Source organism: Mercenaria mercenaria, chromosome 4 (assembly GCF_021730395.1).
Source record: "Mercenaria mercenaria strain notata chromosome 4, MADL_Memer_1, whole genome shotgun sequence".
NCBI classification, from domain to species: Eukaryota; Metazoa; Mollusca; class Bivalvia; order Venerida; family Veneridae; genus Mercenaria; species Mercenaria mercenaria.
The window spans coordinates 90487095-90500575 of record NC_069364.1 but is presented as its reverse complement, the minus strand read 5'-3'; the positions used below and the strand labels follow the sequence as shown (position 1 = coordinate 90500575).

The 13481-nt window shown below is 35.4% G+C and overlaps 2 protein-coding genes across 5 annotated transcripts in view; one reads left to right on the top strand and one right to left on the bottom strand.

The window, feature by feature from the left end:
• Positions 1–3101, bottom strand: part of LOC123552414 (histone-binding protein RBBP4) — a 54021-nt gene extending 50920 nt beyond the window's left edge. Inside the window, exons 1-2 of the mRNA XM_053542325.1 lie at positions 2943–3101; positions 400–547 (exon numbers count right to left, since the gene is read on the bottom strand). Of these exons, the coding sequence (XP_053398300.1) occupies positions 400–547; positions 2943–2961 (167 nt within the window). The 5' untranslated portion in view covers positions 2962–3101. The remainder of the gene's footprint in view (positions 1–399; positions 548–2942) is intronic.
• A 4006-nt stretch (positions 3102–7107) lies between these two features.
• LOC123552411 (glutamate [NMDA] receptor subunit 1-like) overlaps positions 7108–13481 on the top strand; it is a 70763-nt gene continuing 64389 nt past the window's right edge. For 3 of the 4 annotated variants that reach the window (XR_006686610.2, XM_045342065.2, XM_045342067.2), the window contains exon 1: positions 7108–7236. The gene's annotated coding sequence lies outside the window, so the exon portion shown is untranslated. The remainder of the gene's footprint in view (positions 7237–13481) is intronic. The other variant, XM_045342066.2, reaches the window with a different exon arrangement.

Genomic DNA, 13481 nt, shown 5'->3' with positions numbered 1-13481 from the left:
GAAAAAAAATGTTTATATTTGTACAAACACATCTTTTACGTGTTGATTGGTCATTACTTTCTGAAATAAATCATTAATAAAGTCTTTCGCTGTTTGTTTCATACCTTTGTTCAACCTACTTCCTGGTTCCTAATTACTTCTTTTCGCCATCTTATGATTTGTGCCAATGCACATGATGTGAAACTCACTCATAGGTTTAAACTAAGTACATTTTCATTACAGTGTGTGTCGTTTTTCGCACCTTGTTAAACAAATCGAGATATCCGTAGTTGATTTATATAAAATAGGAAGGAAAAAACCACTTGAGATATCGAAATAACCGAACTCGAGATATCGAGATTTGACTGTATATTTACATATGGCAGCATACTCTGAGGTGTTCCCTGATCCAAATCTTACCTTGAAACATCAGGAAGCCATTGTGCAGTTAGACTTGGCCACTCCAAGGCATGTGTCATAACCAGGTCATACAGAAATGGTGTGTTTTTCTTCCAGATTTTGTACTCTTCATTTATTACACGCTCCTCAACCGCATCATCAAAATTCTCTACAAAAAAAATAAGAAAAATTCAACACTGAACAATAACACTGACAGCAACAAGAATTGCAGAAACAAGAGCTGTCTGTAAAACATATATGCCTCCCATCAGGGTTCCCATTCACATAAATATGTACGTTTTTCACATATAAATTTCGATCTGAAACGTACAGAAAATTGCTCTGATACGTATTTTCACGCAACCAAATTGCCAACCAGGAAGATGCTAAATAGTTCTAAATCAAAATAACAGCGAACTTACAACGCAATCAATCGGGAAAATAGCTGAAAAATAAATAGTTTGTGGCATTCCAGTGTCTATATTTAGTTGTGTCATGTGTTACTCGACTGGTTCCGTGTATAATATTTAACGCGCAATTTATCAATAGAAAATTATAGACAGTCTAGCACGTGGTAATTTTTGAGTGACGTAATCGATTGCTGTCTGCATATGCGAGAGAAATAACTAAAACTAACTAACTGATTTATTTAATAAACAGCGAGGGTAGGAGATGTCAACAGCCGAGCCAAAAGGTGTTGCGTCTGAATGCTTAATATCAAACACTGATACGTCGGCAACAAATAATGGTAATTGCATAGCATGTAAACAAAATAAAAGTAGCTCTAATAAAATATTTCAGATATTAGATCTAGTTTTATTGTATTTTAATAATACAAGTCGACACTAATGCTAGAGCTTTGTGCAAAACTGTTATGCAGAGCTCCAGATAAGCTGCGTATTTGCATATTTACGCAATTAAAATTGCAGAAAACCCAATTGAATTCATACAGTGTGCGTACTGAAACGCAATTAAAATTCCTAATACCCAATTCGTAAAAAATAGCTTGCGTATCGCATTTTCCTTATAACTAGAACGGATACGAGACTTTAACGCTAGATTTGACTGACTGGTTATACGTTACTGCAGAACAGGTTGCAATTATCGGAAAAATAACAGGACCATTCAGTCGGCTGATCGGTGTTATTTGGACGCTTTGTAAACAATTTTATGCCGATAAAATGTAAAGCGGTTGCAGGAAAAAACATTGTTGCAGCAGAAACAAACAAATTAGTGGGATATTTTGCTGTTCAACAATGACAGTTATCTGTTTGTGACGATGTAGTGTCACCAATACTGGATGACATCTTTTGGGAGAATGCATATTGCGGTGACCAAATCGTTTGGGATATTGTGGATGAACTGATCTCAGACTGCATTAAAAGTGAAAAAGAAAACAACAGTATGAAACATTCATTACAATTTTAAATACATTTTTGTATTAAACATTGAAGGGCGCCATTAAAATACTTAGTCAGTCCTGTTTAATGATATATACCATGTATACTGTAAGCAAAAAAATACTCAATTGTTATAGCGAGATTGGTAAAATACCCAATTGGTTTTAGCAAATACCCAATTACTTCTGAAAAGGCCGGGTAATGATATTATTTTTACCCAATTCAAATTTCCAATACCCAATTCAGACAAAAAGTGATGGGTAAATACCCAATTGCACCAAAAGCTTATCTGGAGCTCTGTGTTATGGATAAAGTATGAAATAAACTAGTTTTGCACCAAGCCCTTAAATTTTATAATATAGTCTATAGTAGAAATAAAGTTCGAAATATCAAAACCCCCAACTTTTGAAGTTCCACCCCCCAGTTTGATGACCTAGGGGATATAAAAAAACCCACGCCAAAAGTCTGGTGGGAACCCTGAAAGCCCTATCTGGCAGGAACAAGTGGTGGGTCTGGCGTGATGTTGACTAAGTTGTGTAGGATTTTGAAAAACATTTATTTAATTTGTTGGGTTTAACTTTGCACCGACACAATTTTAGGTCATATGGCGTCTTTCCAGCTTTGATGGTGGAGGAAGACCCAAGGTGCCCCTCCATGCATTATTTCATCACGAGCGGGCACCTTGGTAGAACCACCGACCTGGATAGCTTCCTCACATGAAAAATTCAACACCCCGAGTGATCGAGGATCGAACCAACATCGATGAGGGGCAAGTGATTTGAAGTCAGCAGCCTTAAACCACTGAGCATAGGAAGTTGATAAAAATCTGGACAGTTTCAATATATATCTGAAAGAACGTCTTGCCGTTACTGGCCAAATTATTGGGGCAGCGACTGCCGCCCCAGTCCAGACCCCTCTGAAAGGGTAGCACTTTCACTTTGACAAAAGGAGCACGACGCCACGCCATGTTAAAAAGGCCTGCACGAAACACCATGTATCAGGTTTGCCTATGGCACTGGTTATATATGCTCTAGATTTACAATCAACAATAATACTTCGGTTGTGTTAAGAAAAAAACCTTGTTAAAAATTGCTTTTTTTTAGAAAGCAATAAGATATCTCGCTTCTATACTCATGGTGACCTGCCTTTTTAAATGATACATACCTCCATCTTTGTCCGTCATGACTGAACGTTCGTTAAAAGTATTTCAATATGACTATATGTTTATAATTATTTTTTTCCGGGAACAAAGGCACACGCTCTCCCGCCAACCAACTACAGTCCGCGAAGTATTTTACTTCATTTATTATTACAGTAAATGAAATAGTTCTTTATTTTAATCGAATGAAGTACGTTAGGATTAACTTTAGGTATACAGACACTAAATAGGAAAATGGCGCGAAAAAAATGGTTGTGGCAACATGGTGAATTCATTTTGCTCTGTATAGCTATTTTCCTATTTTCTTTGCAATGGTTTTCTGAAGTCACAGGAAAAATCTATGCTTAGTTTAAACATATTCATTTCCAAAATAGAGTACATATATTTATACATATGACATACTGTAGTGAAGACAAAACAGGAAAGGATAAGAATGAAAGACAAGTCTTATAGAATTCTTCTCCTTTGCGGACAAAATATAACCGTACGGGCATATCGAGCTTAAATCTGTAATGGGGTTAGGAATATAGTCTTAAGATATAAAAAAAAAATATGAAAAAAATAATAAATTGCTGTGAATGTAAAAAATGGAAAGGGGACAATGTATATGGTAGAAGGAAAGTATTCACATAAATGTAGAGATTATAACAAGTCAAAGGTAGAATAGAAGAGAGAAAGTGGGAAGAAATGGGAATGTCTCAGGGTTGCTAAGCGAATCTCTTACTTTCGGAAATATATGCCTGTACATAGGGAATAACAGGCTACTGTCTTTTGATATCAATGTTATCAGGTCGAGGTTGATATAGGCTGGAAGAGGTGAGGGAAACTCACACAAACTGCTTAGAACAACATAAGTCTTCATCTCTTATTTAGTAAAAAATGTCTACTGAACCAAAAAATTAAATTTATATTTTACGGATTTGAAAATTCATCCACCCCTGAAACATCTGAACGAAACAATACGGCAGCCATATTGGATTCAACTCTGACAAAGTTTATTGACTTTCTGATATTCTTTAAAAAAAAAATAACAATGAAATAAACTCTTACCTGCATAAAAAAAATCAAAAATCATCCTCTTGAATAAACCAGAACATGCTCTATTTCCATATTATGAAACATTTGACTCAGACAACTACATGTGCAAAGCGCTGAAAATTTCACTTCCATTTCCAGACTCAGGTCAGAGTCTCTGAGATACTTTAAAGTTTTTAAAAACACTAAATCTACACTGATCCAAGAATTATAATTAACTGATACAAGAATAATAATTAACACAAATACTTTTGCTAATACTTAATAAAATGTGCATGCCTTAAATAAGGCATAAATCAAGAATAAGTATATCATACATTGTTAAGTGTATTGTAAACCCTTCCAAGAATCGATCCATGTAAACATTGTGATGTCATGATGAACGTTTCACAATGACGTCATTCAGTGCTATTGTCTGTGTGATAAAATTAGAGACAACCATATTCGAGGAAATTTGTTGAGATTACAGAATCTATTTAGAAAAAAAGTTGTGCAACATCGAAACTGGACTCTGTAATAAAATTCAATCTGGAATGATGTAAAAACTAGTCCGTTAATATGGGAGGGGCTTAATTTTGATATCAGGTCAATGACCTGATAACAAAATAAAATATCAGGCAAGTGATATCAGGCACTTTGCATAGTAGTTGCATGATAAATGAGTAAATATAGTCATGTTATCCTGATCAGATAGGTCTGGGTTTCCAAACAAAATAGTATCCAAGTCAATTTCGAAATTCCGCAGATTATTAAGACGATCGTTGCGACAAAGATCAAAATTTCTGCATTCAAAAAAGAAATGGAAATTAGTTTCCATCTGTCCACACTGGCATAATGGTGTAGGAGAAATATTTTTTAGGTAAAGATGTTGATTCAATGCACTGCACTTAGTTCGTAGTCGTGTATGGAGCACTTGGAGTTTTCTGATTCCGGTGTAATAATAGGCTGGAGTACGCTGCTTGTTTTTATTTAGATTACTTTTAAATTATGAAAGTGTTTCAGAATTACAGATATCTGGTCTCAATAAATTCCAATCACGTACAACGGAAGGCAAAAAAGAATTGAAATATAAAGATGTTCTTGCAGGTACAGCCTACACCATGGATATTTTCAGAGTTTCTTAGGTTGTAGCGAGTATCACCTGAGTCAGGAACTAAAGAGGATAGATATGCTGGAGTCAGATTAGATTTCATTTTAAAGAACATAAGAAGTCAATTTATGTAACGTCTATCGGAAAGTGGCTCCCAGGGTACTTCTCTCTTTAGGTTTTCCAAGGAAACAAGTTTAGTAGCTCCGGAGACTATTTGAGCAGATTCATTTTGAATTTTGTCGAGTTGATCCATTTCATACTTTGTATAGTTACTCCACACCACGTCTGCATATTCGAGTATTGGCCTTATGAAAGAAATATATATAGTTTCAAGGGAGCGACGGTCAAGTGAGAATTTCAATTTACGCATTATATATTAACCCTCTTCCAAGCCTTTGCTACAATGTAGTTGATATGAGAATGCCAGCAACAATCATTTGACAGGAATACTCCAAGATGTTTATGTTCGAGTACCTCTGGAATAATCTGGTTAAATATTTGAAGAGGAGGGTGTAGCTGAGAATTTCGTTTTCTTGAAATTAAAAGCGCTTCTGATTTGGAGGGATTAAATTTAACAAGCCATTTTTCTGCCCGAGATGAAATTGTTTGGATATCAGACTGGAGAAGATTTGCCGCAATGTCCGGTTGCTGAACTATAATGTAAAGACTTGTATCATCAGCAAACAGGTTGATGCATGATCTGCTTTTATCAACGATGTCATTGATAAAGATAAGGAAAAGAAGAATTGAACCCTGTGGAACTCCAGCTTTGAGAAAAGCCCAGTTCGATTTGACACCTGGCCGTACAACACGTTGACAAATGAGAAAAGTTCAACATAAAATTTCAAGATATTATCTGTTTTAACATGTGTGGATCGCACTTGTGTGCCCTCGATCAATCTGTAGGGTATGTAATATTAAAGTTTAACCGAAAATCAAATGTTATTGATTGTTCACTATTGTACATAGTAATGTTTTCTAAAAGACAGTGACAAAAATAGCGTAATAAACTTTCGATTTCCAGCAATATCGGGTAAGCCGAAGGGATTGGGGTTCCAACAGTTTTCTCTTTGATTTTGATATATTCTTCAACAAATACCCGTTACGAAAAGCATAACTGTTCTGACTAAAAGTCTGAGAATCTAATGTACAGACAAAATTCTACTAATAACATAAATCAACACGAAAGATACTTGTGCAAGGTATATTTGATATGCATGTACTTCTTAAAGGTGGAATCGAGTTGATGCGTGTGTGACTAGCTCGGCTGAAACGAGTACAAATTGGGCAAAATCGCTGTACCAGGCGAAAACAGGGTACACAATCGAGCCCATCTAATAGCACTACATGCAAATGTCAAATAAATTCATTGCTTCACATATACTTTAACGCTTCTTAGCACTTTTATAATTCCCAGATTTTCGAATTTCAAATAGAAAAATATGTTATTTTGACGATCAGATTACCTTACTGAATGTATATATTTTCTTCTTATTCTTACATATGTCATAGCATAGAGGTTCCTCCTTAGATACGCATAAAAATAAATTGTTTGCTTTAAATAAATCAAAGTTCTAAGAACTTTTATGGTTTCCGTGTTTTCCAAAATGTGTACTATATATTTCACATAGAAATTACCTTTTTTTAAATGTTATTTTGATGTTAAAATTACGTTATTTAATTTCTTTTTTTCCTATTTATATTTTACATATATGGGAGAATAGAGGCTTTAGTTTAGATACTTACCAAAATTGGACAAACCCTTTTTAAATGAATATTTCATTCTTAAATGATTTCCGGAAATATTCCGGTTTTTCCGGGCAATGCAGTCATGTATCCCAATCAATGACCGGTTATATATTACCATTGTATGGAATATAGAGTTTTATAAATTGCACTTTATATGTATCAGTTTTAAGAATATCAACGTGTACATGATATTTGTATGAATTATTTCTTTAAGATCTCTGTGTTAATTTCTCCGGTCGGCTTGCTGGAACGAATGGCACTGGTTTTATCGTCATCAATATGCTAATTAGTCGAGTAGAAAACAATGGTAACACCGGTTGCAGAGGCTGCTTTGCATTAATTATTGATAAATTAATTTCATCCTGGTGGCCATTTCTTTGGTATTGAATGCATTATTATGGTTGCAAAAGTGTATAAAAATGAAGGTAAAACTCAGAGTTCTGCCCCAAATTATGCGTATTCTTTCCTTCAGGCTCCACTGTTCAGTTCAGTTAAATTTTTTTTCGGGTTGGGGGGGGGGGGGGGGGGGGGTTCAGTTTAGTGTTATGGTTGGGATCGAGTACATTCATTCATATTGCAATAATGCTTGGGTGCGTTCTATGCTTCCAGGATCTTCTCTTATTAAATGTAAACTAAATTTTAACCCCGCTTTTTACACATCTCTGAAATATTTTGAAATAAGACGGACTTTATCTCTTTATGCTCAGTACATTTTTCTTCAATAAGTACTAAAATTAAATTCAGATATATCATTGCCACACATGTTTATAACATACTGTCGAGGGTTTGCACAGACCTGAAAATGCATAGAAACTTGAAGGGTTGAACACTTTCCCCCCAGCCCCAACTGTTAAGCACCTGTGTAACTTTTTTTTTCATCATCATTGCATATCCTGAGGCACACACTTTTAATACAACAGAGGTAAAACTTAACTGAGCTAGATTTAAAATGGTATGGATCCATACGGGCATGAAACAATCAATCAACGTGGATATTTAGCATTTAGTTTAAAATTAAATGGCACTGACTCTGGATTAAAGATGCATGTGGATAATGATCTTTCATAGTACTCCTGGTGAACGAATGTGGCCTCCCACCATCAGTCTGTTCATTCATATTTTCTTAAAATGATATTTCTGCATCCTCTAAATTTGGCAGGACTGTTCCACTTACGGATTGCTCCCATGCATATAGAGGCACAAGGGCATGTATACATGTGATCTCCCAATTTTTTCACCTTGCCTTCCGTCTCCTGACCAACACCATAATTCTCCCGCTTTTCAAAAAAATTCAATTTTTAGACTTTTTCCTCACGTCTGCACTTCATCTCATTACCACCTGGGTTGTTAATTACCGAGGACTGCCAAACATGGCTACATGGTAAATCAAACTCAAAGCGTCACCGACTGTTGTGTATTATAGAGTTGTTTTTTGATAACATGATAAATTGTTTCTTTTGATAAGGGATTAGACAAGCAAGGCTTTTTCCACCTGTCTCACATGGCCGATTATCGGCCATTCTCAATGCCAATTAGGCTCCATTTTTACCAATTTGAAGCAAAAAATTCCCAGACATATAATTAATTCCCAGCTGAAACGAATTTTTGATTATTCAAAGAAAAGCTTTGTTAGATAATGAAATAGATCTAATATAAAAAATGTTGGAAAAACCAACCTGTTATTTTTAGAAATATGGTCGTCTGCACCTCGGTAAAAATAAAATGTATGATTCTGCCAGAAAATCGTATCTTTTATATGTACAAACCTCCCAAAACACATCAACCAGCCAAAACGAGTTAAGTTGTACAATTACTGAAAATGCCTGTCCGAAGGCCTTGTAGCTTTAGCAACTTCAAATATAACATTGATTTTTACTTATTTTGATTGAGTGATATGATATCTAGCTAAAAAGTATAACTTCTATAGTGGTATTATCAATGAAACACTCACGATATGCTTTTCAATGCTCGAAAATGGCCAAAAAAAGCTGTCCGAACCTACAGGTAGTGTAGTTTTAGACCCTATTGTGAGAAAACGAAGCAACATTTCACTCGATTATGACTTGATTAGTAATGCCAATGAATATATTCAGAGTTGATTAAAATTTACCGGCATAATTTTGATTATAAAAATTATTTTTTGGAGAAATATGGGTGTCCGAAAAATCTATGTGAATTACGTTACCATTTTATACACAATCAAAAGGGCAGAAAACATAACTTTACAAACTATTGCTATGGTGTTTTAGACACCCATATGTATGCCGTATAAAACTTATGACTTCCTACTTCAGCATCTATTCTCTTAAATTATTCCCAATCTTGAAAAGAAAAGATATATAAAAATAGCACCAACTGTGAATTACGTTACCACTATTTCTTAACCAGCAATAAAAGGAACAGACATGTTATACTGCTACCGATTAAAACTTGATGATGGATCACAAATATGCACACATATATTTAAAATTACATTCAAAACCGAAAGTTATATTTCAATGTTAGTAAAAAATGTGAATTACGTTATCGTGAATTACGTTACCGTGATTTTGTGTTTAAAGGCGATAAATCATCCTAGGGTAAATAGCAAGGAGTTATATATATACTAACACCGATAGCACTTCACGGTGTTTACAAGGCGGGAAATATTTGTTTTGGTTCAAGTTTCGGCGTATTGAGCAACAAATCAAGGTATGTAATCTACTAATAGTAATTATGCGGTATTAATTATAGTGTTGAGCCATTGTATAACGATTTATTTTAGTATCTGGACACTCAAAGCAAACCATGTTATATATTTTATTATGTCTATATGTTTACATAGGTACGCACATGGTTCAAACAGTAACGTAATTCACCGTACGGTAACGTAATTCACATATGCTATTTTTTCTTTCAGAGCGATGGGAAAGTCACGGGCAGATATTCAAAAAGCCTATAGAGAGAGGAAAAAGGCCCGTGAAGGATCTGAATACCTCAGAAAAGAGACAGCCCGCGTGAAAACGTACTACAAGGCTACCACAGAGTTACGGCCCCACAAACTCGCTATTCGTCGAGAACGGGTCCGTATATGTATGCAAAAACGTCGACAAATGCTAAAACAGGCTGAACAACAATTAGCTGAGGAGGAGAATCCTAACAACATGACGGTTGAGCAAGATGACCAATCAGAGGGACCGTGCGACTCAACTAGTTCGATCCCGTGCGACTCAACTAGTTCAATCCCGTGTGACTCAACTAGCCCGAGTACACCTAGACCAAGTACGAGTTCGTTAGTAGTCGATATGAAATTTAAGTCAAGAAGGGGCCATTGGAAAAAAAGCCTTACCTTAAAGAAAGCTGAAAGTCAGGTGAAAAAGCTTGAATTGAAAGTCGCTGACTTGAGAAAGAAAAATGATTCTTTACGAAAGAAGCTGGAGAGAAGCAATCCAAATACCGCCAATTATACCGATTCAGGCAAGAAAAAATGCAACTCTAGCCACACTGGTGAAAAGGGAAGTACCATAAATAGTAAACATACAGCACAATTAACGCCTAGGAGCAAATCATTTCATGAGCTACGTAATATGGGCGTTTCGCCAACAAAGAATAAAACACTAGTAAAAAAATTAATTTTTCATAATAGTCTTGTAAGCGAAATTGAAATGAAAGTTCGGTCAAACCGTGGCAGGGCGAGTCAGAGGTCAGCGGTAGAAATAGTTTCTGGTAAACTGATGAAGAAATATTGGCTTAGGTCAAGGTCAAGTCGGGAACTAGCTGTCCACCGGGGTCAGCTTATAAAAGCTTACAAAAACAAGAGTATTAAGAAAAGGAGACAATGTCTTGAAAGAACGCAAATGGCCGCGCGTGTATGTCAATTTCTCGAACGTGATGACAATAGTTCATGCTTACCAGGTAAGCGGGATGGTACGAAAGTGAAATCAGAAATAAAACAAACTCGAATACTGAATGACTACCTATACAATCTGCATCTTAAATTTAATGCTGAAAATCCAGATGTTAAAACCAGCTTAACAACATTTTCAAGTTATAGACAACGCCACATCAAACTTGTCCAGTACAGCGCAAGGAAAACGTGCCTTTGCCACAGACATCAGAATATAGCTTTGAAAGCCAAAGGTCTTAAATCTGTTGGCGCCATGTCTACAGATAACCCTGATCACATGATACGCCAATATTCCGACGAAGAAATAATTGACAAAATCCGCCAATCAAATACGGATGTAATTAGGTTTTCTAATTGGAAAAGAAAAGAGGTCGAACATAAAGGTAGGCTGACGAAACGTATGCTGGTAATTCAAGAAGAAGTTGCCAAAGATGAATTCATTGAACAATTTAAACACGACCTGATTGACTTTATAGAGTAAGATGCCAATTTGAACAAATGCAGATCCTTAAAGAAAGGTTACCGAAAACTCACGTAATCTGCCAAATGGACTTTGCTGAGAATTATTCATGCAGCCACGCGGATGAAATTCAAACTGCTTATTTTGACAAATGCTCAGTCACACTACACCCTGTGGTAATATATACAAGAGATGGAGATAACAAGTTAACCCATGAATCGTTCATATATGTATCCGATACTCAATCCCATACTACCGGCACAGTGTACGCATTTATTAAGAACATTACCTCGCAGTTATTGAGAGACAAACCTAATATTGACTGTGTTCATTATGTTACGGACTCGCCTACTTCTCAATACCGGAACAAGAGTACTTTATACCTCATTGCTCATCACCTAGAGCTATTTGGTTTGTCAGCATCATGGCAATTTTGGGAGGCGGGCCATGGTAAGGGCCCCTGTGATGGGGTTGGGGGCTCTTCTAAGCGGCTAGCTGATTTAGCCGTTAAACGTCAAACTGCCATCATACAATCAGCGGAAGACTACTACAATTGGGGTAAATCACTTACTAACAGTCAAACGAAGTATATATTTGTACCCAAAGAATACTGCGACAAATCACATGAAGAATTATCTGCTTTGAATATCAAACCTATTAAGGGCACACTTGAAGTACACAGCATAGTCCCTATGGGAAATGGTGAAGTGTGTGTGAGAAACGTATCCTGCTTCTGTCAACAATGTTTTTCCAGTGGACGTTTTCATGCTAGTTGCGACGGATGGATTAAACATACTATTACGTACAAACCAGTCAATAACAACGACAATGCGATGCAGATACAGATTCTTGATGAAACACCTGTTATTGAAAATTCGCCATTAGATGAAAAGTCTTCGCTAATCTTAAATGAAAATGCGTATGTTGCAGCTGTGTACAACAATGAATGGTATGTCGGCAAAATTTTAGCATATGACCAGACTGACGATGAGTTACCTGTGAACGTTTCCTTTATGGAAACACGTGGTAAAGGAAAGGTTTGTTCAACGTTCAAATGGCCTAACAAAGAGGATTCTATTTGGATGGCAAAAGATGATATCCTTTGTACTATTGACGAACCGATACCACATGGTTCTAGAAAAATGTATAAACTTAATGAGTCTGACCTGAAAACTATTACTAGGGCTTTTGAAACATTTAGGAAAGCCTAGTTAATGTGTCTGGAAGGAACAGTATATTATAGACCTGTTTACAGAATGTTGCTAACTCAGCACACATACGACATAAAGTTTGTGAATTACGTTACTTCACAGTATTGGTTGTTTTTGGCTTCGTTCCAAGTTATGATTTGAATTGTTTGTTGTAGATATATTATGTCTGTTCTGGAAAGGTATTCCTCCTTTGAATAATACATTTAAACATATGTTCCCGCTTTTTTTCACTTTGTGTGTACAGTTATTTCTTCGTGTGACTGATTTTCCCGCGATTTCGGTTTGTATGCGCGTATAATACATGCATTTTAATGATTATACGCCATGTATCTGTTATCATGTATCATGTAAATTAATGGACTCGGATGCCTTTCAGTATGATTTGTCGTGACTTATATAACTTGAATTAATTACAAACAAGCATAAAGCTGCTTTAATCATAAGGTGTATGTTATTGTGAATTACGTTACGGTTTTCGAATATTTTATTCCAACTTCGGATTAACACGTTTTCACCTAACATAAAACTGATACGAACGTGGCGTCATTATCATGTTATTAGCCATCAAAAATAACATAAAACAAATATATTGAAGGAGATGTTACTTTACAATTAGCGTGTTTTACTAATATGTTTATTATTTTGCTTAAATATTACCTATCAATTAGTCATAATAATACAAAATAGTACATTTTTTTAATTCTTTTAAATGTACATGCATGCCTATATTCAAAACACTTTTATCTATGCATCTGGAGTATCATAATATTTCATTTTTTGTACAAAATGTATATTCATGCAGACTCAGGATATATGTGAATTACGTTACATTCTACTCACTATGTACATTCCATCATTAAAACAGTAATTTTACGTATATCGCTTTATAGGTGGCATAATAAAGAAGGTAATGGTACCATTTTTCAAATATAAACTGTGTTAAAGATGTAATCACACTGATGATTTCATAATAGAATTTGACAAATAACGACAATGAATTGTTTAAAATTGGTAAACTTTTTTAATATGTGCTATTTTCTGATAAGATGTCAGCTGTTACTTTGTTTCAGTTTTGGTATATGTTTATACTTTGCTTAAAGTTTATTGTTTAAT